Source organism: Astyanax mexicanus, chromosome 2 (genome assembly GCF_023375975.1).
Source record: "Astyanax mexicanus isolate ESR-SI-001 chromosome 2, AstMex3_surface, whole genome shotgun sequence".
Classification (NCBI taxonomy): Eukaryota; Metazoa; Chordata; class Actinopteri; order Characiformes; family Acestrorhamphidae; genus Astyanax; species Astyanax mexicanus.
The window spans coordinates 3,893,416-3,920,736 of NC_064409.1; the positions used below are offsets into that span (position 1 = coordinate 3,893,416).

The window sequence follows — 27,321 nt, forward strand, 5'->3', positions numbered from 1 at the left end:
AAAAGAGAAACAATCACCTAGACTCTCAGCTCAGTTTTTTTTTTTTCTGTAACAGTGTGAGCTTCCCTGAGCCAACTTTAATTCCAGAGGTCTTATCAGCCTTTCTTTTTCAGCCAACATCCCATCACCCTGCCTAATCCACTGTCCTTTACTGATGACAAGCACTGAGGTGACTATCTCCCATCACTTCCCATAGTCCTGTAGATCCTTCTAAACAGGGGTTCAAAGAATTCAATGTACTCACGTCACTCAGGGCCAACACTGTCCGTCGGGTTTACTTTTTACTGCACCAGATCAGCAGAGATCTGCAGTGTGTGGGAACCCAGAACTCGGTAACACTTTACTTGGATGGTCCATTTGATGGCCTCTTTGATGCTCAACTGACATTCAACTGACATTCAACTAACATTCAACTACATGTCTATTAAATGCAAATGAACTAAAAGGTGAAAGTAAATGATTCTCTATTGACTAAAACCCTACATTCAACTCTAATCCAAACACTTATCTTAATAATTTTAGGATTGGGTTTAGGGTTAGATTTGAAGCTTAGGGTAAGGGTTAGGTGTAGGGTTCGATTTTAGGGTTGATTAATGGTTAAGGTTAGGGTTAAGTGTAGGGTTAGATTTTAGGGTTGATTAAGGGTTAAGGTTAAGGTTAGGGTAAGGGTTAGGTGTAGGGTTGATTAAGGGTTAAGGTTAGGGTTAGGTGTAGGGTTTGATTTTAGGGTTGATTAATGGTTAAGGTTAGGGTTAGGTGTAGGGTTTGATTTTAGGGTTGATTAATGGTTAAGGTTAGGGTTAGGTATACGGTTAGGTTTTAGGGTTGATTAATGGTAAAGGTTAGGGTTAGGTGTATGGTTAGATTTTAGGGTTGATTAAGGGTTAAGGTTAGGGTTAGCTGTAGGGTTCGATTTTAGGGTTGATTAATGGTTAAGGTTAGGGTTAGGTTTAGGGTTAGATTTTAGGGTTGATTAATGGTTAAGGTTAGGGTTAGGTATACGGTTAGGTTTTAGGGTTGATTAATGGTTAAGGTTAGGGTTAGGTATACGGTTAGGTTTTAGGGTTGATTAATGGTTAAGGTTAGGGTTAGGTGTATGGTTCGATTTTAGGGTTGATTAATGGTTAAGGTTAGGGTTAGGTTTAGGGTTAGATTTTAGGGTTGATTAATGGTTAAGGTTAGGGTTAGCTGTAGGGTTCGATTTTAGGGTTGATTAATGGTTAAGGTTAGGGTTAGGTGTAGGGTTTGATTTTAGGGTTGATTAATGGTTAAGGTTAGGGTTAGGTATACGGTTAGGTTTTAGGGTTGATTAATGGTTAAGGTTAGGGTTAGGTGTAGAGTTAGATTTTATGGTTGATTAAGGGTTAAGGTTAGGGTTAGGTGTAGGGTTAGATTTTAGGGTTGATTAAGGGTTAAGGTTAGGGTTAGCTGTAGGGTTCGATTTTAGGGTTGATTAATGGTTAAGGTTAGGGTTAGGTTTAGGGTTAGATTTTAGGGTTGATTAATGGTTAAGGTTAGGGTTAGCTGTAGGGTTCGATTTTAGGGTTGATTAATGGTTAAGGTTAGGGTTAGGTATACGGTTAGGTTTTAGGGTTGATTAATGGTTAAGGTTAGGGTTAGGTGTATGGTTAGATTTTAGGGTTGATTAAGGGTTAAGGTTAGGGTTAGCTGTAGGGTTCGATTTTAGGGTTGATTAATGGTTAAGGTTAGGGTTAGGTTTAGGGTTAGATTTTAGGGTTGATTAATGGTTAAGGTTAGGGTTAGCTGTAGGGTTCGATTTTAGGGTTGATTAATGGTTAAGGTTAGGGTTAGGTGTAGGGTTTGATTTTAGGGTTGATTAATGGTTAAGGTTACGGTTAGGTATACGGTTAGGTTTTAGGGTTGATTAATGGTTAAGGTTAGGGTTAGGTGTAGAGTTAGATTTTATGGTTGATTAAGGGTTAAGGTTAGGGTTAGGTGTAGGGTTAGATTTTAGGGTTGATTAAGGGTTAAGGTTAGGGTTAGGTTTAGGGTTTGATTTTAGGGTTGATTAATGGTTAAGGTTAGGGTTAGGTATACGGTTAGGTTTTAGGGTTGATTAATGGTTAAGGTTAGGGTTAGCTGTAGGGTTAGATTTTAGGGTTGATTAAGGGTTAAGGTAAAGGTCAGGTGTAGTTTTAAAAACATTTTCAGGCTGTTTTAATAAGCGAAGTCTGTTCAGAATGATGTTAATAAAGCTATAATATACAAGATGTTATGCTATAACATGTAATTGGCCTTAGATTAGCGCAGCAGTGTCAAAATTACAGGTTATTGCACGAACCTGTATTATTGCTATTGATTGCGATACCACAGTTTTTATCTCTGTTTATTGAAAGATTTTGAGTTAAAGAGGAGGAGAAAATAGGATCTGTTTGGTTATAAAAACTCCACCAGTTAAAATAGTTCCATTGCTGCTCTGTTTGTAGCTGCGCTGTTTGGCTTGTAAGCGCTGCATCGTTGCTATGTTATCTGTATGCTCAAAGTAATACATGGAGCGCTTCGGTTACAGTGTATTATCGGCTGATAACAGCACTCAGAGAACGCCTCTCAGCCAATCACATTGCAGGGTTGAAAGTAACTGTGGTATAATTAACATTGCAACACTGAAGAAGCGTAGACCTATTATCTAAGAATAATGCTTATTAAGAACAGATAGATCTCTGAAAGACTAAAACAAAAACAAAGTGAATACTCATCCACAGGCCTAAACATCGGTAAATTAGGCTACAAGATTGATGTCGGAATGACTTTCTTGTATAATTAACAATGTTTAAGAATATAAAACACTTTCTGAACAAACAAACATTTTAAAGTACCAGTTTAAAATAAGACTCCCTTTATAAATAAATTATAAATGGTTTACAGTTAGTTTATTAATGGTTACAAATGAGGTTGCCTTAAAAATCATTAATAATCAGTTATAACACATTATTAGAAAGGGCAACAATATATATGGCTGTGAGTTCATTATTTGGCAAACAACAGTTGATTGTTGCCCTTTCTATGTATGTGTTATAACCGATTATTAATGATTTTTAAAGCATTTACAACCTAATAAGTAACTATTAATAAACTAATTGTAAACCATTTATAAACCCTTTATAAAGGTAGTCTTATTTTAAAGTGGTACCCATTTCAATATTTAGCATATTGCTGTCCTTCTGTCCTTTATTGATCATTTTAAACATGATTAATGTCCAGTAATATTTCTTTGTAGAGTAGAGACCTCAGCCCGCTTCTAAAACACCTTCTGATTTTTAACTACATCCTAATTCATCAGCTTGACACGGCAACAGAAAATTACCCAATAATATCATATTTCATCCCCCACTTCTCAACCTCATCTGTCATCGACTGAAAACACAAAATTTATGTTTTGCTTTGATATCTTTATTAGTCAGAAAAAATAACACATTCTTTAAAAATTATGATGAAAGGCACATATTGTAGATTTTTAGAAGTCTCAGCTTGTGGGTTCTCTCTGTTTGCTCTCACCTCCTAAACATGCATGATAGGTGGATAGTCTTAATAGGTGTGTCTGTACTTCATTACCTTACTAAGTAGAAATGTTGGTTATCTATTCTTTACTGAAGTAATTATTTTTACATTTTCACACAATTATCTGAACTTTCTACTCCTTACATTTTATTAAAATTAGCCTTGTTACTCCTATTTCATTTCAGCTCGTTTTTATTCCGGCTTCTCATCCTTCAATAAAACCCCTATCCAGATAAATCTCTCCATCCAGATAGAGTGAATCTGATTGTGATTGGATGTAGAGACGTATAAACATATACCATTCTGACTCCTATTGGTTTATAGTGTGAGCCATTACACCTGCACACCTCCTCCCATTTGGCTTCTGAGGTGGTTGGGAAGCTTGTAGGCCTTTTTTTCTAGGGCCTTACATTTACAATGTGTATGTTAATACTGATAATTGGTTGGTGTGGTGAAGTGGATAACCCCACCGCCTGCCAGTGAGCTACCATGTAAGAGACTGGGGTTCAATTCCAGGTCTGGATGACTGAATGCAGTGCTACACCAATAAGAGTTATTGGGCAAGACTCCTAACTGTCACGCAGGAAGGAGGAGAGGATGGACGTAAATGCAGCTTATGACTTTGATTATACAAATAATCAAAACTAAGAAAACAGTAATACTAGAATCAAAAACAAACCTGACACATACACAGCAAAGTAGCACACAAAAGACTCCACACTGAACACTAAAACAGAAGGGCTTAAATACACAAGGAGGGTGAGGAACACCTGGACCAGGAAACAAGGGGGCGGGGTTACAAATAAGACACAAGGTGACAACACTAATGGCTAGGGCAGGGCTAGAGCAGAGACAGAGGAATAACAGAACAAGGCCATGTGCTTAAAAAAAGACAAGACAGGAAAACAGAGGGCATAAACACATGGAACCAAATAATGAAAAAAACACAAACACAGACACAGGCTAAGGTGTGACACCAACATTGCATTAGCCCTTCCTCTGCTGATCCTCACAGCAAAATGCTATATGTCTTTGAGAAGGAAGAAGTGCCGGATGAGCAGATGGATATATAACAGACTGGGAGAAAAAGCATTATACTGAAAACTTTATTGCTCCTGAGTTGATTATTAAGATTGATTACGATGTTAAATAAATTAAAGATGGACGTTTATTTCCAACCCAAATTAGTCACCAGCCCACCCAGACAACCTCACACAACCCAGAATGGTCATTGTGAACATGAGGAAATAGTTCCTGGCAGTATAAAAGCAGTGAGCTGATTGGAGGAGCCAAATCGTGTTTTGTCTTGCGACCGCCACTTCTCACAATCTCCTGTTATTCTGTCTGACTGACGCCAGAACAGATTCTCTGCAGCTCTGATCCCAGCAGAAACACACCGGGCCAGAGAGACCAGTGCCCAGGAGCTTCTGACTGCCAACAGCCTCGGGTGGCCACCAAACACAAGCCTGAGATGCCTCTGAACTTGGGGACAGTCCACTGCACAACAAGCAGGGCGGCGTGTACCAGTTTTAGGGGATTTATTCCCCTCTAAATGTGCATCGATTAAAATAAAATTAAAAATATGATTATATATATATATATTCTTATTACTCAGCACTGCTGTGCAGTGAAATATACAGTACCGTGCAAAGATTTTAGACAAGAAAACAAATTACACTAATCCATTTATCTCAGCTACATGAGTGTTTTTACCTGAAAAAAGCATCACATATGATTTGAACAGACGCAAATAAACATAAATACAGTAAAACATAACAAGGAATTCTCATGTTTAACTAATTATATTTTATCCTGTGATCCAAGCTGAAGAACTCCAATATGTCTGTTGTCATTTAAACCCTGTATCTGTTCTAAACCTATAGAAATTCTTAATTATTGTGAGAATTTCTCTTTTTTAAGTTAACTTACATTCGATCACAGTCACCTGAGTATTGATTTCACCTGTTCACAATATATATACACCCCTGCACTATTAGATTTGGTTCTGTATATACAACTACAATTTTACCTTACCCTATTTACTGCCTTACCTTGTTATCAACCTGGACTCTCTCACCAGTCTTTATATGTTTTTTGACCTTGTCTGTTTTTTAACTATGATTTTTGATTACCCTTATTTAATATGTTTATTTATTTTATCATCGCTTGTCTCATCCCTGCCTAGCTCTCACACTTTATTTGGTGTGTGTTTGATGGAACATTTCATTCTTGTCTGACTAATATTAACTATTGAAGGACAGATCTACTCAAATTTACATTTCAATAAATAACCATCCTTTTTTTTTACCAATTATACATCTGTTGCAATTTTTAATAATCCTAAACAGATATTTTGGTGGTGTTTTATTTATTTATGTTTTTTTTTTTGTGTGTGTGAAATATGCTCCAAATCTCCAAAGTAAAGGTTTAGACTGGAGCTGATGAAAATTTTTAGTTGTAGACGTCCCAAAATGGTAAGATAACAGGACCATTTAGAGCTATAAAAATGCAATCTGTTTTTTTTTTATATCAAACCGTGCAAACACTATAAAATGATTATCCCGTTTTGAACAGTAATTTGATTCATAGAATTGAGCTGATTAACCTCCCATTGCTTGATTAAGCCACCATAGAAATCTCTAGTGATACCCCTTACAATACAGTTATTAATGTGTGCTCATTTCATTTTCCTTTTTTTATTTGGTCTTTTCTGATATCTGTATTTCTTGGTATTTAATAAATGGGGCAGAGCCTTAGTCAGGTACCAAGGTGGCCTAACTGCATGATAATGGTTGCAGGACTGAAGGAGTGTAAATGCATGAATAACGTTTAATCTATTTCAGTGGAATATGCTGTAGGCTTGATACAGGATTTGACCAAATGCCTGGGCAGCTCTGCTGCGGCTCAGCCAACAAAACCCTGGGCTGGATTTTTACTTTCTGGACCTGAACTACCCACCTCTGTGTGTAAGTAACTATAGGTTTAAATAGGATCTCCGGTGGATTCTGCATTTTACGGAGACTCTAAGACTTGGTCAGTGGCTAAACTGCACTTAGCAGGGCATTATTACACATGTTGAAAAAGTAACATATGACAAAGCAAAGACTGTTATTGGTGTAAAAATGTCTTTATTGCAAAACGTTTCTAAATGTTGTCCGTCTCTCGCTGCATTGCAGTGCTGTTAGCCAATCAGAGACTATACTGTATGTTTGCATGTATGAATATTCATGAGCAAGAGCCGAAATCCTATCGTTTCTCCCTGCCCACTCCTCCACAGGACTAAAACAGTGTTATAATGGATCACCAGCTCTAAAACTCAAAGGACAAAATGTTTTCAGAGATTCAGCCTTAGTTATAAAGATATAGCACTGAGTGCTGGGTAAAGTTAATTCTTAAACTTAATACTGACGCTTAACGTCTTTCAACTAAACTGATGCTACTAAACTCTTCCTCAGACTTGGTGATTCGGTGCTTGGTCAGTTTCACCACTTTATATCATAAAATCGGACGTGAACCGCGCCCACTTTGACCGGTGTTCTGTAGAGCTGAGCTGCCTTTTAAACCGTGCTTCCCTAGTGTTTATTTAAGGTCTCAGTAAAACACAGAATCAACCGGAGATCCGATTTAAACCTTTAGTTACTTACACAAGATAGCTAATGCTAACTAGCTCTGTAAACAGAGCTGTAAGCTCCACCTCAGATCAGGACCGCCTGTGAGTCAAGGTGGGCGAGGCCATAAACTCACTGGCTGACGTCGACACCTTACATCTCTCTGATCAACTCGTATTTCTGAGGATCTTTTTTAATAGCTACTGCGGACAAGGGAAGCTGAGAAACAATTTCATGTGCAGCATCCATATATATTTAGAGAGTCCTCAGAGAGACCTGTAGTATAGTAGTCAGTTTTGCCAGTTTGACACCAGAAGCTACAAAATAAAAGTGAAACAGAGGTCCTACATTTCCAGTAGTTTCCAGCAATGAGATCATATCACATAATAGTGACTTCCTTCTGGCCATTCCATTTCCAATATGACGATTGGTTCTAGATATGAGAAGTAGTATATTGCAGTTATTAGTTATATAGTAATTTTGTGACAGTGCATTACTCGCCATGTAAAAAAGTGTCCTAGACAATCGCAGTGATCCGTCTTAGTAAGACGTCTGCGCAGACTCAAAAATGACATTACGCAGACGAGTAATGTCTGCTTAACAAGCTAATGGCCCGCAGCCGTCTGGTAACGAGGAAGGCGACATGCAAACATGCGAGAAAAAGCTGCTTTTAGAAATCAGATGAGCTCGAATTAGAGCTCTCAGACTGGTGCTAGAAAATCAAATCGGCCATGGAACACTCCACAGCTACATTAGCTGAGAGCATGTCTCTGCTTCCCAGCTGCACTGCCAAGCTCCACCAGCATCCTTCATCTGCTCAGACACACTCTGACGGCTGCAGAGATACAGGCTGTTCGGTTCCTGCTCAAGAGCCTCCCAGCTGGCTGATCAAAAGTTACAGAGGGGACGGCAGCAGATCTCGCACGGTTCCCCGGATCTAAACGAGCCTTCTCCCTGACAGACGTGTTGTAATTGTACAGCATCTTGAAGTACTTTTTTTTATCTTTGCAAATACATGAAGTTCTCTCACTTCTAGCTGCAAAGCGTACTGCATTGGAGCACCAGTCAAAAGTAAAAGACTCGCCTACTGACAGAGTTTTCTCAATTTTACACCATTTCACACTGTTTACTACAATAGTGAAGACATCAAAATCATGCAAAACTTTCTTTTTCAGTGTTTCTACACAAACAGCTGGGTCTCCTGGGTGTCTATCAAACCATAAACTGTGAAACGATGCAAATGCTTTGAGTTTTTACGTTTTTTTTGTTGTTGTTTGCTTTTTTGCCACCCCCACCCTACTCTTCTAGTGTCTGTGGCCATTTTACATAAAATATAGAGATTATAATATAAGCAAAAAAGTGGAGAAAGTGGTAAAACAAGACAAAACAGAGCAAAAAAGAGACAAATTGTCATGTCCTTGCCCTGTTTCTATGTTTCCCGTCTGTGCTCATGTTTGTTTACCTGTTCCCTGTGCCTGTGTTCCTCCCATGTCCCCGCCTCTATGTGTGCGCTCCTCTGTGTTATTACCTTCACCTGTGTTTCATTTGTAGCTCCGCCCTCTAGCCCCAGGTGTTTCCAGTTCCCGTGTGTCCGTGTATTTCCAGTTCCTTGTACATCCCTATGCCTGTCAGCGCGCCTTGTTTCCTTTGTTCTCCTCAGTCCTGGTTTTGTTTGTTTCGTTTCTATGTTTTTTTGTGTTTATTTTGTTTAATATTAATTTAATTTTCTCGTTGCTTGCAATTTGTGTCCCCCTCCTCGACGTTCCTGCACCCTCGCTGACACAAATATTAAAGAATAACACTCAACACTGAATACAAATACAAGCAGCATTTTTTTTAGATAGTAATCTTTGTCACAGAATTGTCTCTTAATAAAAATTCAGGCACAGAATTTAAAGAAAATACCTGTACTGTGTAGTCAGTGTCATATATAATGCAATAATACAAGAAGGTTTATATTATAGATTTTTCTATAACACATTGAAAAAGGTTGCCACCAAAAAAAAGGGCACAAGATGTATTTCAATCCAGTGTTGCTGGATTCATTTTTCATCAATATCTTGCAGCAGCATTGATGATGGTAGAGTCTGACTGTCACGTCTTGGCCTCGTCTCGTGTCTCTGTGTGTCTTCCCCACGTGACCTGTGCTCCCCTGTGTCTCCCGTCTCAGTACTTTTCCACCTGTGTCTCATTTGTAGCTCCGCCCCTTCCCCAGGTGTTTCTAATTATACACAGGAAATTTGGCAGTGTTAAATCAACACTGTTAGTGTTAAATCAACACTTATTAGTGTTAAACTTTACACTCTCAGTGTTAATTTAACACTAACAGTGTTGATTTAACACTGCCAAATTTCCTGTGTAGTGTGTTTCCTGTTTCTTTAAATAGCCCTCCTCTGCCACTTTGTCTCCGTCGGTCTTTGCACCTTCCACTGTTGTCTGTCTCTCCGCGTTTCTGTGTTGCTATAGCCCTAGTTCAGTGTTTATTCATAGTTTGTTTCCCTGGCTCCTTATTCTGTGTTTTTCTGTTTATTTCTAGTTTCCTATTTTTATCCATTGTTTCATTCGTCGCTCCCTAGTTCCCTGCTTAGTCTTTTGCTTCTTGTTGTTTTTGCTGTGTAAATATATTCCCTGTATATATCCCTGCCTTATTTAGTTTAGTACTTATTCTGTTCCTCGTTAATTTTCTTGTATATGTATTCCTTGTTTATTTTTGTTATTATTATTATCTCTTGTTGGCTTAGTTTATGTTCTCTAGTTTCACTGGTTTGTTTTGTTTTTTTGGTTATTTGTTTATCTTTGTTAAGTGTTTACTTGTTTCTTGTTTCATTGTTTATTTGTTATTTATTTAATAAATTATTTATATCGCTCTTACCTGCACTTGTGTCCGCCTCCCCGTCTCCCTGCCTGGGTATCCGTGACACTGACCACTGCACAAAGCAGCTCTTCTCCATCCAGCACATCCCAAAGATTCTCAATGAGGTTAAGGTCTGGATTCCGTGGTGAACTCTCTCTCAATCCATGTGTGAAAATGATAAATGATGATCTCATGCTCCCTGAACCTCCATGCTCTCTTTCACAATTCCAGACCCATGAATCCTGGCATTGTTATCTTGGAATATGGCCGTGTTCATCAGGAAAGAAAAAATGGACCCATTGATGGAATAACCTGGTCTATAATATTCAGTATATTCAGGTAGTCAGCTGACCTCATTCTTTCAGCACATACTGTTGCTGAACCTAAACCTGCAGACCAACTGCAGCATCAACCAACCAACCCCACATCATTTACTTACTTAAATCCAGGTAAAGACATATTTTTTTGGCCAGGCAGTGTAATATATTATATATTACTAATAAATTATAGAGTTTTCTTGTAGGTCACTTTCTCCACATCAAATAGCTTAAGAAAGTAAGAAATCTTTATGTATGATACAGCCTGGTGTCTGGTGTTCTGTGTTTGATGGGTCACTGTTAAGCTGAATTTCACGTCCATGATAAGAAATGTGGGAAGTACATATCACAACATGACTTAATGCATCTGATCTCCAGTAGTTCTACTTCATGTGTGCAAACATGGCACTTCTACCAGACTGGCCAGATGACTCATCTGACTGGATGACTCCAACCATTTAGACAGTTCTCAGCAGGGGCATGATGTTCTCAGCATTCTCATCTCACACAGAGTTTCAGCTACACAGATTTAAAGCAGCATAGGTTCCCCCTACAGTCAGAAGTGTTATTTGCTCTTTGATCCATCACTATAAGAGACATGCGCATGTGTAAATGAATATCTGTAAAAGCAGTATAGAGGTACAGAGCTGTCATTGATTTATTGATTATTTAAAAGCTGCCATTGATTATTAAATTAATCAAATGCAGTTTCCTGCATTCTGCTGTATTGTAACAGGTTGTTTTAACACCTAATTTCACCTACAAATGTGACTTAATTTCATGACAATTTTAGAGTCAGACACAGCTCCCTTGTCAGCAGCTCTAGCTCTGTGCAGCTTACTGGGCCCTTCAGAAACACTGTTAAACTGTTAACCCTTTAATGTTTCACACAGGTGGTTTAACTGTCTGTTAGCCATATTTTTTTACATGGTTTGAGCACAAATCCAGCAGCTGCTGTGCCGCATGGTTCAATTTGCTTCTGACAAATTAAATTGCAAAGACTGTTATTAGCATAAAAATGTCTTTATTTGTGCCGCAGTGCTATTAGCCAATCAGAGGCGATTATGTTTGCCTGTATGAATATTAATGAGCAAGGACATTATACAGAATCCCTGGATCACTTTTTTCATACTAGACACCACAACTTAGACATTTTAAAATTAATGGAAAAAACCACAGAATGAGACCTTTAAACCATTGGCTGATGCACAAACTGACAGACAGGTAGTTCACACTTTTGATTGGCCAATGCATGAAATGATTGACAGTAGATCGCTGTTGTTTCAATGGCTGATGCACGAAATTATTGACAGTATCCCCGCCCATCTACCACGCCCATTGGTTCTCCCGGCTGTAGTTACACACACTCAGAGTTGCCAGGTTTGCGATTTTCCCGCCAAATTGGGCTTGTTTGAAAATCCAGTCAAGGGTGAAAATTCAGGAGTGGAGGGGTGCAAGAGAGAAAGAGAGAGAAAGAGAGAGAGAGAGGCGATGAAACAATATGATGTAATGATGTAACTATTAAATGTTTTTGACTGGAATTAAAAACTGTTATAAAATAACAAATAAAACACTAATGTTACAATATTATGTATGATTTTTGACTTAACCCTCTTTTTATGTTCCGGTCAATTTGACCCGTTTCAAACTTTGAAGATCTCTGAAAAATAGTTACAATTATTTTTTTTCAGTATGAAACTTCTTCTGCTTGCCTTAATTATATATAAAGACCGGACCTGAACCCAATCCAGTGCTTAAACACCTCTGGGAACTCCTTCCTTCAGGACTGTTGGAAAACCATCTTGAATTTCAGGTGACCACCTCTTGAAGCTCATTGAGAGAATGATGCCAAGAGTGTGCAAAGCAGTAATCAGAGCAAATTTTGAAGAAACTAGAATATAAAACATGTTTTAAGTTATTTCATTTTTTTGTTAAGTAAATAAAACTCAACATGTGTTCATTCATAGTTTTGATGCCTTCAGTAAGAATCTACAATGTAAATAGTCATAAATGCATTGAAAAAGACAAGGTGTGTCCAAACTTTTGGCTCGACTGTATACAGTATTTTGGGTTAGATTAAGCTTTGGAATGCCGAGTTTTAGACTGAGTTTGGTTTGGAATGCATGTTGTTGTTGGACCTGGCAACCCTGCACACACACTACACACGGTGGGTTGGGCTGCAGGCGGAAGCGTGCGCGCGTGTCATCATCAGCGGCCCAAACGTGCAGGCGCGTGCAGGCGCAGAGAAACACGCAGGGAGGCGCGCGCATGTTCTGCAGACGTTCCTGCGGGAGTGAACGGGTTTATGAGCGGGTGAACTGAGCGCTCTGTTGCTCCGCTGCTGCTGCCGCTACTGGGTTTCTGCACTGTCAGAAATGGGAGCCAATAACAGCACGCGCCGCGTGTCCTTCGAGTCAGACGAGAATGAAAACGTAACGATTGTGAAGGGCATCAGGGTGAGTGACAGACAGACAGACAGATAGACAGCCTGAGAGAGAGACAGACAGGGAGAGAGCGACAGGAGCTAAAACGATTATTAAAACAGCCCACCACACAGAGAACTAGCTCCCCAGCGCTGTTATATTGAATTATAACCATATATAAAGCCTGTTTGTTAGTGAGCTATGCTAAGCTAAGCTATGCTAAGCTAAGATAACAACAGTGCTGGCCCTCTGAATGCTGAATGGAAGTCATTCGCTAGCCCCATCTAACAGAAAAGCAGCAGTTTATAGTTAATTTAGCTAGTTAACACTTTGTCAGTGTGGATATTGTGTCCTGAAGGGTTATTTTTTTAATATTTTGCTGTGTTTAGCTACATGTCTTTAGTACTATTAGTTAGCAAAATAGCTAATAGTTAGCTTAGCCAACTTTGACATTAACTTTGGCGTTAACTTAGTGTCAGGGTCACAGGGTTAAATTTAGATCTAGAAAAATCTGTATTTAAATACATTATAATATGTATCTATTACATTTTCCCCACAAAATATAAGAATGGCACGAATTTGAAGAGTTTTTATTTTAATTTATAGTTTAATTTTGTTTGTTTTGCACTTTTTTATCCTTTTCTTCTCCTCTTCATCTCCTCCCTTCTTTATACTGCTAACTGATATACAGATAACCCCCTCTAACCCAGCACAAACTGTATTAAACAACCCTAGACCTTACTTGTAATGCATATACTCTCAAATACTCTTGCTCTTGCTCATTAATATATTCATACATGCAAACATATCACCTCTGATTGGCTAACAGCACTACGAGGCTGCGAGACAGACAATAGTTAAAATGTTTTAAAATAAAGACATTTTTACACTAATAACAGTCTTTTCAATGTCATACGTTACTTTACAACATGTGTAATAATGCCCTGCTAAGTGCAGTTCAGACACTGCCCTAGTCTTAGAGTCTCTATCCACTGGAGATCCTATCTAAACCACTATAGTTGGCTGAGCCGCAACAGAGCCGTCCTTACAGTTTGAACAAAACCCTGGGGTGGGTTTTTACTTTTAGCTAGTGTGAACTGTTCTAAACATACATCTACCTGTCTATCTCAATTGTACTTTGCTGGTGGTGTTCCATAAATAAATTCTTACCATTTATTCCTTAACTCTGAATTGAATTGCTGGGAAAAGCATAACAAACTTGTGTGATATTTGCACAAATAACACAGTAACAAACTGCCATGCTGTTTCTAGAGCTGTAAGCTCCTGTCTGAAGACAGTGCCAGCGCTGCCTGTGGGCGGTCGCAAGCCAAGGTGGCCAAGACCCTGAATACTAATTCATGAGTTGACATAGACACGATGCTTTTCCTGATCGACTCATTTTTCTCAATATTTTCTTTTACTAGCTACTGCAGACCATGGAAGTTGAGGAAGAGTTTCATGTGCATCATCATAAACAACTCAGAGAGACTTATTGTATTTCACAAAGAACAAGAAATAAATAAAATCAAGATGGCGGCACATGCACATGCAGCGGCTACTCTCTCTCCCAAGGAAACAGCGTTTCTGTACTTGCTGTAAAATTGGGAAGGAGAGTAACGTAATTTCAATTCTCTGTATGTCTTGTACATATGCAGTATTGACAATAAAACTACTTGACTTGACTGACTTGAAAAAGTGAATTTAAGCGGAAGGACACATTTAAATTCAGCAAAACATGAATAGGGACTACCCTTTCTAATGCCAGCAGCCTTTATACCTTAGATAAGTTTATATTACAGACTGATCTGTTCCAAATAAAAATCTCAGCTCTTTAGCACTGCCAGCAACAGGTAGGGCTGTGGTGCGTCAATAAACACTTAACTCTTAATACTGAACCCTCAGATTTAAAACTCAAAACTTTAAACCAAACATAAGTCTTATAAATCACTCGTTTACAGCCTGATATCACAAATAAATAACAAAATTCAGTTATCTGAAGCTCCTCACCTTGTAAACATCTCCCCTTCCTTTAAAAGGAAGCAGCCAGACATCATTTATGACTTTTCATTTTAGTTTTTTATTTTATTTTATTTAAAACTTTTTCTTTTCTTTTCAGCTCTCTGAGAATGTCATCAATCGCATGAGGGAGTCCGCTGCCCCCCAAAAACAAGCAAAATCACCTCCACCTTCTCCCGAAAGTCCACCAACACGGTTTGACCCTCCTAAACCCCTCCTAGAACCATTCACTGTGCCTCAGCCTCCACCGGCTACTGAGCCAGTGGCCCCCCCTGCAGCTCCTCCACCTGTTGTATCAACCCCTGTAGGTGAGTCCATTGCTCCGCCTCCTGCACCTGAGATTATTGTGCCTCCTCCCCCTGTTAACCCACTTGCCCCTCCCCCTTCCTTTAAACCTTTTGACACCCCTCCTCTTTCCAAGCCTGTTGCCTGTGCTCCTACTGAGATCTTTACCCCTTCCTCCATTGATTCTGCTGGTGCCCCTCCCCACACTGATCATTCTGCTTTTGAGTCGATTGCATCCCATCCCACAACTGAAATAATCCCCTCTCCCATACCTGCAGAGCCCGTTGCCTCCCCTCCCCCTGCACTCGCTCCCGCTTCTGAGCTTGCGGCTTCTCAACCTGTGGAAGTAATTGCCCCCCGTTCCCCAGCTGAATCAGTTCCCCCTGCTATCTCCATTGCTGAAGCTGTTGCTCCCCTTGCTGTAAAGGAACCTGTTGCTCCACCTCCACTCCCGCCAGGTGAGTTGGACTGATATTCTGTCACATCTGCAAAAAAATGCATATATATATAAGCTTTATGTTAATTAGCTTAAGCACTGTGGCTTTCAGAGGGTTTAGTCTGAAGGTCAATGTCCTTTAACTCATGTCTTTAGTAATTAATTATAATATACACAGGCACAAAATTAATGGCAACTTCAAAGGGGGCATATAAAAAACTCACTTTTTTGCATGCATTTGTATTTCCGCTTGTGTCTTAACTGCTTAACTTCTTAACTATAAAATCCATCGATTTGTTAACTGTGAATCAGCTGAAAGAGTTTTAAATCAGCAATCATATGCTTCTATATTCTGTTTCAATGCATTAAAACACCCTGGCTCTACCCCTCATCAGTCAACCAGTAATTTTGGTTAATAACTTCAGACAGTTCAGAGCAGGATTAGTCTAGACTTCTTCTGAGGGAGGGATCTGTACCAACTGTCTCTGGCGAGTCAGCAGATGAGGGAGATGTAAGTAAATACTTTCAAATACTGAGTTGTTCTTTCATTGCAGTTGAGAGTAGCAACACTAATGTGTGGTAAATGCTCAGAGTAAATATGGGGCATGGCCGGCAACAGCTTGTTTGCATAAAAGTGACAGAGTCCTTGAACGCTGATTCTAAAAAAAGAATGAAACTGGTAAGAATAGAGCTGGTGAGATATTTATCTTAACGTAAGAGTGATTTTGTGCATTAACATATTTTGTATAGACAATAGGTCTATTCTGACTTCTGTGAAAAGAGCTAAAATTTGTCCCTTTTAATAAGAATGCACTTCAAAGTCAAAGTCAAAGTGGTTTTTATTGTCATTTCAGCTATATAGAGAGTACACAGTGAAACGAAACAACGTTCCTCCAGGGACCATGGTGCACATAAACACAGTGTAGACAGAACAATAGTGCAACAGTACAAAAGTGCAGACAGACAATACAACACAATACAGACAAAGAATAATAAATAACAAGACAGTGTGCACATTATGCAGTGTGCAAAAAAGACCAGTGAGGTAGTAATTACCTCTATTACACAGTGTGCAATAGAGTCCAGTGAGGTAGTAGGGTTTTTAGTGCTTTCCATTTTCTGGGGTAAGTGGGGTAAGAGTGTGTGTGCATGTACAGAAAAACCATCAGCACTTTGTGGACAAAAGTTATTGTGAAATCTGCTCATGCATTGTTTCATTAGATGCATATTTTTCAGAAGCATAGACTGTATATAAAGATGGACGCCGTGTCGCCGTTCCCATTCATTCAATGAAAATGAAGCCAAAATCTTCCGCCATTTTGGCGATTCAGAGACCAGAGTCTGCGCAGTAGAGACCAGAGGAGGGAGAAAGACTGTGGAGAGACAGCCTACTCATTTAAATAACCCCGCCCCTGAGGGCTGCCTCGCGGTCACAGACTGCAGAGCGGAGCGGAGCGGAGCTGACGGTCTGTTATTGGTCCCGCCCACAAGCAGCCCTTTTACCATAACCACACCTTTTTTGAATAGAGCCGAATAAAGTTTTAAAAACCGAATTCTGTGGGGATATAAAAATTTGACAATATAAGAAGAGGTTACACTAGCTGCTGCATTTAAATAAAGGAGGTAGAATTACAGTATATTAGAAAAAAACGTGATTGAAAGTTGTCTGTTTTGCCATTGAAACCTATGGGGATGGGTGGAGTTACACAGCTTTCTGCAGCCGAACAGCAGGGGGCGCCCGACCTGTGGTGGCTTCACTTTTAAGAGACGATGCTCTGTCCAGCTATACACAGTCTATGTTCAGAAGCAATTCTCTCTACTGTACAGGATAGGGTTTCTATTACATTTTGGTGCATTGCACTAAAGAGATGATTCCTTTTTAGCCAAATTAAAGCATATGTGAGTCCTCTAGTCCACACTTGGCATAAGGCATAGTGCTAGTAGCTTCATGTTTTTCTGCCCCAGTGAGCCCTTATCTGTTGGCAATACTTCACTACAGGGACTAGACAAGCTGTGTAGGTGCATGTGTACACTTCACAGCAGTGTAGGTGTAACTTAAAGTGGCAAACTTAATGCATTTGTTACAAGGGGTGTCTGCATTCTGCAATCATTTAAACACATAGTATTGCACTTAAACAAGAAAGCTATTAGCCGTGACCAGGGATTTGGCATCAGTTCAGCATTAGAGTTGGACAGCTTGAAGTTAGACCTGAAATCCATTGTCACCGACCTCTAGTGCTGTTGCATGTATGAGACAAATCCAGACCTATTACATAATGGATTTCCAAAGATTAGATTACCATACAGCCTAATCTGTTTTATTTTCCCCTTCTAAAGTTCAGCCTTTCTTTGGGAAATGAAGCACAGATCTGGGCTCTTCATATTATGATTTATAGCTATCACCAGGCTGCTAATGAAACGATTCATTCTTGTAATGGTGTTAATGAATTGATGCTGTAATTAGGAATTCCATTTAGGCCTGCTCTGCCTCCAATGTGCCATAATTGCCCTTTGTTGGAAAGGTGTGAATGCGGTTGGAAACGTTAAAAGTTTCTTGATTCAAAATCAATGTAATTTGGTGGAATTGAGGCCTTTTTGAATGGCTGTTTATCCAGCCGTGAACTGGCTTTCAATATGTCAGTAAGTGAGCTCCTGTCTGAACTGCAAATCTGTAGTCAAGGCTGGTGCTTGAGTTTCTTTTCTGTGTTCGTGTGCAGAACTCACACATTTATCTTTTTCTCATGTTTTTCATATGTTCAAACCTTGCATTGAACAGCGTAGTAAAGCACAAATCGCCTGGGGCCTCATGTACCAAGACTTACATGGGATTCTCACTAAAATGTTGCGAATATGGGTAGAATCCCATACACACTCTCTTTCCATTAGTAAATCACAATCAGTTTCAAATTGAGACACATGCACAAGCACAACACTCCAACTTGTTCCCTCCTTCAATTATGCAGATTATAATATGCTAATTAGTAGGGGTGTCACGATCTCGATATTTTATCGAAATCGATCGAAATGAGGTCATGGTATTGTGTATCGAAGTCAAAAAGAGTATCGACGATCCCTCCCGCGCACACAGCGAATGGCGCAGCACCAATACAGCGCATCCTATTCATTTCAATAGAGAGAGCCGCTGCATGAGCGCAGCCCCGCCCTCAGTTCTGCTGTGTGAGAGGCAGAGAACAGAGAAACTGAAACTGAAAACAGGGCTTTCAAGTTTTGAGTGTCGGCGGGAGTGTGATCACTGGTTTTTATCTATCCAACGGGGCGAGGGGGGGCGGGCGTTGTGCGCGCAGGTTTAGTTTTCTGTGTGTGTGTGTGTGTGTGGGGGGGGGGTGCGTGTGAACTCGCTGAAATGCGTGTGTCAGTGTGACTTGAGAACGCTGACTATAGATCACAGTGAGGTGGATTAAAAATCTTAAACTTATGATTGACTACACCTGTTGCTTCATTTGAATTAAAAAAACATCTTTCTCTCAGATAAAGTTAATAATATATCTTTCTTAAAGAAAAAAAACTTGTAATTCTCAGGGACCGAGTCTTATTTTTCATGTTTAACTGTTATAGTAGGATAGAGTTCAGTTTGTTAAGGCTTTAATTGTTCCTTTTTTTTATTTTTTTTTATTTTATGTTGCACGTTGCAGTTTTAATAGTGCACACTGTTGCTACCAAAAAAAGTCACTAGATGGCATTACATATATATCTTAATAAATAATAATAATAATAATAATAATAATAATAATAATAATAATAATAAATAATATATTATTAAAATTTTATGAGGCATAAAATAATAAAATGTAAAATATAATAAAAAAGAAAATCGAGAATCGAATCGAATCGTGACCCTCAAATCGGAAATAAAATCGAATCGAGGGTTTAGAGAATCGTGACACCCCTACTAATTAGTATAAACAGGCCTTGGAATGCTCTTATTAGGAAAATGGCAGAGCCAGGAACTTTACAGATTCCAAATTCAAGGTTTTTTATGTCTGAGGTAGAGGCAAAAAATGTTTTAATACGTTCTCTGTCCTCTGGGATAAACAATAAACACAAATCTTAGGCCAAAAAATTTGAATAGTCACGGAAAATAAGCTCTCGACAAATTCAGCCATTGGCAATATCTTTTTTTAGTAAGGCCAAAACTGCCTTTTCCAACGTATAGATCGTCCACTGCAAAATTTAGCTAGTATAAATACATGCTAATATAATCCAGGCTAAGTGAATACACCCTGATAAAGGATTATTTATTTATTATTTCAGTAAACCAATGAAATTGTCTGAGTAACTGACTGATTTTAACCCATAATGTCTTGCTATCATTGTATTAATTCCAATTTTACTGACTAAAACACATTAGAAACAAATGTGCACCTGAAGTGAGCATGAAATATGGCCTATGCTATTTTTCTTACAACTTTAGTACATGAGGCCCCTGTGTATCACTTCTTTCCAGTCGTAGCGAAAAACTTGAGGTCTGTGATTTTGTATCTTAATATTATGGGCTTGTGCTTTCAGATTTGTTGGTTTGGTTAAGCTGAAATGTATTGGCTGTGGTTTCAGGTCTACTGTGTGGGTGGTATTTATGCTGATAACTTGCTGCAACAACTGCCTTTACGAGTATATTCAGAGTTTAGCCCCTGGCATATTATTGTTTTTTTTGTCTGCTGTTTTTTTTATTGGTTGGTTAATTAGTTGGTTCATGCTTCCTACATGATAAATGTTACTTTAACATCTCTGTTGATGCTGTGCATTGCAAGTTGATGTGCAGCTATATTGTCATCTGATTTAAATCATCGTTTTATGTTGAAGTTTTGATATATCAACCCTCACTTTTTCATTTGATGCAGGTTTTTTTTTAATCTGATGCATCATTTGTGCATAGCAATGGATTTCTTCCTATAGGAATTAATGGGCCGCAAAATGATTACTTTGCCAAACTGTAGCAACATTTAGTGTCTACTTAGAAATACCACAGCAACCAACTTAAATACTATAGCAACCACTTAGCAACTTAATAGCAACCACCTGCGATATCATCACAACCACTTAGGAACACCACAAAAAACGTCTTAAAAGTCATTGTAAACACTTAGAAACACCACGACAACCAACGTGAATACCATAGAACCACTTAGCAGTTTTATAACAACAATTTAGGATTGCCACGGCGACTAACTTTAATTCCATATCAACAACTTAGCAGCTTCATAGAAACTACTTAGCAACAGCACCGCATTAACCAACTTGAATACCATAGCAACAGCTTAGCAACTTCATAGAAACACTTAGTAACACCACATTAACCAACTCGAATAACATAGCAACAACTTAGCAGGTTCATTGCAACAATTTAAGAACACCACAGCAACCAACTTTAATGCTGCAGCAACAACTTTGCAACTTCATGGCAATAAACTTTAATGCCGCAGCAACAACTTAGCAACTTTCTAGAAACCACTTAGGCACACCACCACATCATTTACTCGCATACCATAGCAACCACTTACCAACTTCATTGAAACCAACTAGGAACACCACATCAACCAATTCAAGTACCATAGCAACAACTTAGCTACTTCATAGCAACCACCTGAGATACCTTCACAACCAATTAGGAACACCACTGCAACCAACTTGCATATTGTAGAACCACTAACAACTTAATTGCCACTACCTGGCAACCACTTAGGAACACCACATCAACCAACCTGTGTGCCATATCAACCACTAAGCAACTTTATTGCAACCACTTGAGGTACCATTACAACCACTCAGGAACACCACTGCAACCAGCTTGCATATTGTAGAACCACTTAGCAACTTAATAGAAACCACCTGAGATACCATCACAACCACTTAGGAACACCACTGCAACCAACTTGCAAATAGCAATTAAATTGCAACCACTTATGATCACTACATCAGCCAACTTTAATACTATAGCAACCACCTAGGAACACCACATCAGCCAACTTGAATACCACAGCAGTCACCTGGAATACTATCTTAACTTAGAAATACCACATCAGCCAACTTGAATACTATAGCAACCACTTGGGATGCCATTGCAACTGCCTAGCAAATACTAAGCAACATTGTTGCGACTGTCCTGTAATACTATAGTAATCACCTTGACTCATACTGTGGTTGGGTAGAATAATGTAAAATAATGTAATATTTTATTAAGAGCTTGTTCTACAGTAGAGTTTAGTAAATAAACAGAATGCATTTAAAATTCACTTTAATCTCTAAATGAAAAACACCAGCAGTAGTGTGTTTAAAACGTGGTTAGTGATCGAACACGTGTACTGAATTGTGAAAGAGCTCCAGTAGTTTGATGATCGAGCTGCAGCCAGAAAACGATTGTAAAATAATGAGTATGAGGATTTCAAACACAGAGAAGCTTTTGTCAGGGAAGGGAAGTTGGAGGCGGCAGCCGAGTGAAGGTGCAGAGTTAATTAAACGGTGCAGTTCCTCGAGGAGTTAAATAACAAAAGTAATGATGACCACAGAAGTCAGCTTAAACCTCTCTGACCACTGTCCAAAACTGTGCATCATTAGCTTCACAAAGTGAGGCTTTGTGACAGGCCTGCCATTTAGAAGTTTTCTGAAAACCTGCCAGTGTTGAAAACACCCTGGTTTAGCTAACGAGCACAGAAGACCTTAGAGCAGTTAATACTGTCTGATGAGTCATGCTTTAGAGTAGGTCTGATTAGGGATCTTCTCCTATTAGAAAGCCTTCAGCATCTGTTGCTTACTCCCTCAGTAGGGGTGAAACTATTTCTCAAGTAATTTAAGCTAATTCAAGTAATTTGATTACTAATTTTTTTTGAGGTATTGCTTATTTAATTGTAAATCTCAAAAAAATAGTTTCTCAGGGGGATAAAACTCTTGTATCCGCACTGCATAGTGCTGTGCGATATGACGATAAATATCATGGGGACGATAGAAAAGTGTCTATCTTGCTACTTACCTTCTATCGTCCCTATCGTTTCTACAGTAATTTCATCAATTATTCATACACATATATAAAGTAGGCTACGATGAAATGTATTAGCGAGGTCACTTTGCATAAACTCTTTTCTATATAAGTGATAATAAAGTAATCTTCGCAAAAAAGTTTCATAATGTCGTTTTGTGATGGACACGCCGGTTTGCAGCATGCATTACATTATTAAACTCATGAGTTCTCTTGAAAAAATTAGCTACTGCATCTACCTCATCTGTTTTCATTTAATACATATATATTGCTGCACTAAAAGGTAGTAATTCTCATTTGTTTGGTTTAAAGTCACTTTGAAATAAAGTTTGAAAAAGTAAGCAATGATATTATTTCGTCATAATTTTCGCGAGAATAACTAAAAACATACGTAAATGTGGTATATCATGATATATATTGTTATCGTGATACAAACAGTTCCATATCGTGATATATGATTTTTCCCATATTGCTCAGCACTAGCACTGCAATTGAAACAACAGGAGGAACAGTAAGTTTTTAGGCTTTTTTGGTCACATGACATTGCGTTCAGTAGCTCCTCCATTTCCTCTCGCTGTTGTGTTTTACATGGATCTCGGTGAAAACATATGCCCGAAGTGTAATTACGGTGCATGGCAGTGAGCAAATAGCTATTTTATTAAACGTGAGTAGGTGAAACTTGGAGATGTCCATCCGGACAGGAATAAAATTACTGGAGGACCATGGAGTTCAGCGAAAAACAGTAGGTAATTCAGGCTGTCTGAGAAAAACCCATACATGGTTGTTCTGGATGGTAATAAAATCACAGAGGACCCCCCCCCCATAAAAGAAAAAATTAACCCAGGACCCCCTGAGAAACGAATTCCGTCCAGATAGGGCTATAGCTTAATAACTCAAAAATGCCTCAACACATCAGCACAACACTTTCAGTTCTAAAGTATAATCCAGTGTCTAAAGAGAGCTCTGTGTCGTTTCTGAGTTTCCCCACAGCTGTTCACATCAGCTCAGAGCTTGATATCAATGCCTCAGCTTCTAAACAAGGTCTTGGATCATTAATTCGAATTTGCACTCGAATTGTGAGCTGATTCACTTAATGAGTCGACTTTACACTCAGTTAATCTTGTATGTTTCTCAAAGTGTCCAAACACCATATGTTTTATAAAAGACTAAGGGCGTTTTTACACCAGCACTATTTTCTCTGGTCAAAACGGACTTGGGTTTGTTTGTACGCGTAGTGCAGTTTGCTTGTGGTGAGAACGTGATTCGGTCTCGATCTGACCCAGCTATCAAATATTCTTCGTTTATTTAATATAATCTGCTGATAAGGTGTAGTTTAATCTGCTATATTAGGCAGACAATGCTAGTTTTTCACAGCTAAGAAACAAATGCAGTCTCTGCTGCTCCATGCTGTTTACACACTAAGAGCAAGGTATGTGCAGCGTTCACTGCTCTCAGCCACATGACTCCATTTATAACATGTACATCTATCTATGCTGCATGTCCCATAGAGAACACTGTGTTTAAAAAAACAGCTGCAAATTTTCAGTGTTCTGTGTTAAAGCAGCTTTAAAATGCGCAGAAACACATATAGACAGCTCTGACCACCAATCCACCAATCAGAGGAGACGATGTGCTTGCGTGGTTTATTGGTGCACATTTTGGTGAGTTTATGTTTACGCCTGTGTGAAAACAGACCAAATAGAGGGAGAAACTCTTCAAATAAATACACTCATCAACAGATTTGGACCAGATTTGAAACATTTTTCAAACTACAGGTGTGAAAATGCCCAGTCAGAGTGCCATTGGAAAGATTGCAAAATTAAAACAGTAGGCTTGTCGGTGGAGTACTGAAAAATTGTGCATGTTGTAAAACTTTTCACTCTCCTTATTTTCTGTTTTATTCTTGAAGATACAGTATTTTGTTCTTAACATTGGTGATGTGCCTACAGTACTACACCAGTACAGTACTACACCATTTACAGAAAGCCCCAGTCCAAGCGTTGAAGAAGTAAATCCTTTTTCATCTCTGATGAAGGAACTCAGCCGTCTCTTTTGTTCTCATTGAAGTGTGTGTATATATAACGCGAGCGTGTGGCGTAACCTTCCCAAAGAAAGTGTCCTAATGTTTTCCCTACATGGCTCTCCATTTGAACTTTCGCACACTCTCCTTCCACATCATTATCCGGAGCCAGCGTGAACTGAAACAGTGGTCGGAGGAAGAAGGCGGCTGGAAAAAAGGTGTGAAAATCTTTCTGTGGTGTTACCCGCAGAGGTGGTGCAGTCTCCAGGCACGGGAGATGACTTTCCCTCAGCGGGAGAGCCGCAGTCACCTGACCACATCAAACATAACGAGACAGCTCACTGTTAACGAGACACAGATCAGCTTAATGAGCTTAGCCACAGAGAGACGCTCTGTTCAGATTCACTACTAGCCTTCTCATGCTGCTGCTGTCTCCATCGCTCTCTCTTTCTCTCTCTCTCTCTCTCTCGCGCCATGCTTCCGTTTAGCTGTCAAAATGAATTCAAGCTAATATTTGAAGTGTGGAAATAACTCTCTACATCACACATTCATAAAAACACTTTTTATACTGTATAAGTATAGCATAGTGGGATTATAATACTGCAGAGTTCTGTTGCTGTTTAGTTTATATTTATGGCTAAACTTTGCATCATAAAAAAAAACAGAGACAGAACTGGAACAGCCATTCTGTAACATTCATTAATCAGCTGCAGCTCTGTGTCTTTGTATGCTATGTCAAATATTTACAAATATCTCTCTTTTTTTTTGAGTTCTTCTACCTTCCGAGTGGTCCAGCTAGAGATTGCTGGTCCTAATCCCGTTCATGCACCTTGCCGTCAGCTGCTGGAGCCCTGAGAGAGCGCAATTGGTCTTGCTCTCTCTGGGTGGGTACAGTACAGTAGATGGCACTCTTGACCCTCATCACTCCTAGGGTGATGTGAATCAGCACAAGGCTGCGTCTGTGAGCTGATGTATCGGAACCGAGTCGCTGCGCTTTCCTCCGAGTGTTAGCGCTGTGATGCTACTCAGTAATGCTGCATCAGCAGCAGTTCAAAAAGAGGCGGAGTCTCACCTCATGTGCCGTGTTGGGGTATCACTAGTGATAAGGAGTCCTTATAAGCAGGGTTGGTTAATTGACCTTGTACATTGGGATAAAACATATATATAATTACATTAATTGCATTTTTTTATATTTAATAATGGTGATATTGTATATTTTGCTTATTTGTATGTTAGTTTGCATATATATCAAGGAATGGAAAAAATATGTGAAGAAAAAAAGTATATATTTATATATATATAAAAAGGGTATAATTGCTCTGTTATGCTATTCTATTAACATTTTAACAGTGGCATTTAATGGTCTTTTTTTTTCTAGCTGTTTGATTATGAATTTGTATTTAAACTTTTTCTTTTTACAATAAAAATGTTTACCTCAGCTTTTAAACATTGGGAATTTGTTTTAGGCTTCCTATTTGTTCTCACCTTTAAATTTGAAACAACAGAAGATAAACAAGTATTTCATCAAGATTCTTGTTTAAACATCGTAATCCTTATCCAGACGGGATTAGTTTCTCAGGGGGGCGTCTGTGAAAAATATTACATATTTCTACTCAGTAGAAGTTAAATCTCCTGCATCTGGACTAAATTTAAAAAAAACAGAAGGACCAGTGAGTTTTTTGGCTTTCTCGGTCATGTGACATCATGTCAGTAGCTCCTTCATTTCCATTCGCTGTTGTGTTTACATGGATCTCTGTGGAAATGCACGTCCAAAGTGTAATTAAGGTGCACAGCAGTGGACAAAAAGCTATTTTATTAAACTCAAGGTGACGAAACTGCGTTATGGACTGGAATAAAATCACAGAGGACCCCTAATAAACGAGAAATCTACCCCAGAACCCCCTCTGAAACCAGTCTTGTCCAGATAGGGCTATATTCCTCTTGTACAGATTTTTGTATATTGTCTGAATGAAGGTCCAAAGGTTCAAGAGCCTTAGTAATAGTAGATATGTAGATATCAGTGACTTTATTGCGCATATGTCTTTTAAATCTCTGTTAAACATGCTGTTTTTTAAAACATGCTTTGCATTGCCTTTCTATGTATAGTTTCCTCAGGCCTATCAGTAACCAGTTATGCGTGAGTGTGGCTAATTAAATCTTCAATTCTTTTAAAACAAAAGCTATTAAAAACTGAGCTTATCTCCTGATTCTTGTGTTGAGTAACTGTCTCTACTGTCCAGGGAAGTGGAGATCTACTAGATATTGGTGTATTGCTATGAGGATTTTATTGCTTCCAGTGAGGAGAGCAGATCCACAGCTCAAAGCTTGGGGGGCTTTATAATCTTCTAGCCCACTCCTCGCTCTAGAGATTATTTTTTTATTGGAAATACCTCTTTACAGTGAGTAGACAAGCTGTGTCTGTGCTTTTGCTCATCTCTTTCAGCAGTTTAGCATACTTTTTTTTGTCTCTTCAGCCCTTACTATCACTCTTTCTTTTCATCTTTCTACTATATCCCTTTGCCTATCTATCTTTTTTTGTTTCTTGCTGCCTCTTAATCATGTCACGATAATTACATTATCGACTTATTGTGCAATATATTTGCATGACTTTTATTTTATTTTATTATTTCATTTATTGAGAAATGTTCATAAATGAAATTAACCCATATGACAACAATAAAACACTGTTTTTGTCTGATTTTATTTAATTTTATTACACAGTACTTTGTAATTCTAAACTTAGTATCATATTATATTACGCTTTTCTTAGCAAGAAATGCATGTTAACGGCCAAAATGTTCACTTTACTTTAGTAACAATATACAAAAATTTAAGTGGGGAAATTTATTATA

The 27,321-nt window shown here is 38.7% G+C and overlaps 1 protein-coding gene across 5 annotated transcripts in view; it reads left to right on the forward strand.

The window, feature by feature from the left end:
• The first annotated feature begins 12,490 nt into the window (after nt 1-12,490).
• Nucleotides 12,491-27,321, forward strand: part of chchd3a (coiled-coil-helix-coiled-coil-helix domain containing 3a) — a 116,267-nt gene continuing 101,436 nt past the window's right edge. For 2 of the 5 annotated variants that reach the window (XM_049475008.1, XM_049475009.1), the window contains exons 1-3: nt 12,491-12,754; nt 14,838-15,045; nt 15,301-15,480. In XM_049475008.1, the coding sequence (XP_049330965.1) occupies nt 12,674-12,754; nt 14,838-15,045; nt 15,301-15,480 (469 nt within the window). In that variant the 5' untranslated portion in view covers nt 12,491-12,673. The remainder of the gene's footprint in view (nt 12,755-14,837; nt 15,046-15,300; nt 15,481-27,321) is intronic. The other 3 variants (XM_049475010.1, XM_049475011.1, XM_049475012.1) reach the window with 3 other exon arrangements.